We start from the raw sequence: 1,766 nt of genomic DNA on the forward strand, positions 1-1,766 counted from the left end.
CTCTCTCTCTCTCTCTGTGTGTGTGTGTGACTGTCATAAATAAATAAAAAAATTAAAAAAATATATTAAACTGCTGAGCCACCCAGGCTGCCCTAACTCATGTTTTCCTGAGAAATGTCATCTGCAGTAATGTCTTCTATGATACAAGATAACCATTTTTGGCAGTCCATTCTGGGATCCCTGAATTAGTGGAAAAATAATAGATTTGGTGCCAAGCAGACCTTGGGTTCAAATTCATATTCTGGCATCACTAAGGTTTGGCTGGATGATTTTGAACAAGTGAATTAATTTCTGGGACTCAGTTGTAATATTTGTAAAATGGGGATAATAATGGTAGCTACCTCACAGTGTTGCTGTGAGGATTTAGCACAATAATCCATGCAAAGAACTTAGCACAGTGCCTGATACCTACAAAATATTCAAAAAATGAAGCATAACATACTTCCTGTTCATTAATGTGGAGATAGTTGATGGAACAAAGGAAAACCTATCAGTTTCACAGTGACTATTGTTGACACTCTAGAGAGATTTGCACTTTGTTGAGGTTTTCAGAAAGTGCCAAGAACTACTAGAAAAAAATCAAACTTTCTTTTGGTGAGGTATACATTCCTCATTGTACCAATTTTCTTAGAGCCACCTTTACATCTTTGTTCCTTAGCATGTAAGTAATAGGGTTGAGGGAAGGGGTAAGCACTGTATACAGAAGGGAAAGTGACTTCAATAAGTCCTCATGCTGAGGCCCTGATGGGAAGCCATAGACAATGCCTAGCATTCCATAGTACAGACTGACTACTGTCAGATGGGAGGAACAGGTGGAGAAAGCCCTCTGTTTCCCTGCAGTAGAAGGAATCCTCAGAATGGTGGAGATGATATAAGATGCTAGAGTTAGCAGGAAGGGGCCGAGGGCAAATGAGGAGGTACATATAAAAGAGGTCATCTCAGCTACTTGAGTATCAGTGCAGGCAAGCTTCATGATGGGTTTCAAATCGCAGAAGAAGTGGTCAATCTTATTGTCAGCACAAAATGTTAACCAAAAAATGAGGACCATGAGAAGGATGGGTGCCAGAAATCCAGCCACCCAAGAAGCACCAGCTAGCTGTAAGCAACCCCAGTAGTCCATTATACTGGAGTAATGCAATGGGTTACAGATAGCTATATAGCGATCATAAGACATGACAGCCAGGAAGAAGCATTCAGTGGCCACCAGAGAAGCAAAAAAATAAAACTGGCAAGCACAGCCTGGGAAGGAAATAGGCACATGAGCTGATAAGAATGTCCTCAGCATCATGGGCTCAATGGTAGTGGTGTACCCAATCTCTAGGAAGGAGAAGTGGCCAAGAAAGAAATACATGGGGGTGTGAAGGGAGTGATCAGCTGACACAACAGTTAGGATTACAATGTTGCTCATGAGAGTCACCACATAGATGACCAGAAATACCCCAAAAAGAAGAAACTGAAGGCCATGGAGATCCCCAAAACCGAAAAGGATAAATTCTGTAATTTGAGTTATATTTTCTTCTTCAGTGCTAGCCATGACTCAGATCTAAAAGTAAAAATATAAAGAATGACCATTGATCAAACGCTATTTTTAGAAAAAAATCAAACTGCTTAGAGGCATCATACTTGTCAAGTATAACTGGCTTTTTTCAGGAAGCTGAGGATTCTTTTTTTTTTAATTAATTTATTTATTTATGATAGTCACACAGAATGAGAGAGAGAGGCAGAGACATAGGCAGAGGGAGAAGCAGGCTCCACGCACCGGGAAC

The 1,766-nt window shown here is 40.4% G+C and overlaps 1 protein-coding gene across 1 annotated transcript; it reads right to left on the reverse strand.

Moving 5' to 3' along the window:
* Positions 1–610: 610 nt before the first annotated feature.
* LOC129518085 (olfactory receptor 10A4-like) lies at positions 611–1,534 on the reverse strand. The gene has a single exon (XM_055338113.1). The coding sequence runs from the start codon at positions 1,532–1,534 to the stop codon at positions 611–613; it is 924 nt and encodes a 307-aa protein (XP_055194088.1).
* Positions 1,535–1,766: the final 232 nt, after the last annotated feature.

This window comes from Nyctereutes procyonoides, unplaced genomic scaffold, assembly GCF_905146905.1.
Source record: "Nyctereutes procyonoides isolate TBG_1078 unplaced genomic scaffold, NYPRO_anot_genome, whole genome shotgun sequence".
In the NCBI taxonomy this organism is placed as follows: domain Eukaryota; kingdom Metazoa; phylum Chordata; class Mammalia; order Carnivora; family Canidae; genus Nyctereutes; species Nyctereutes procyonoides.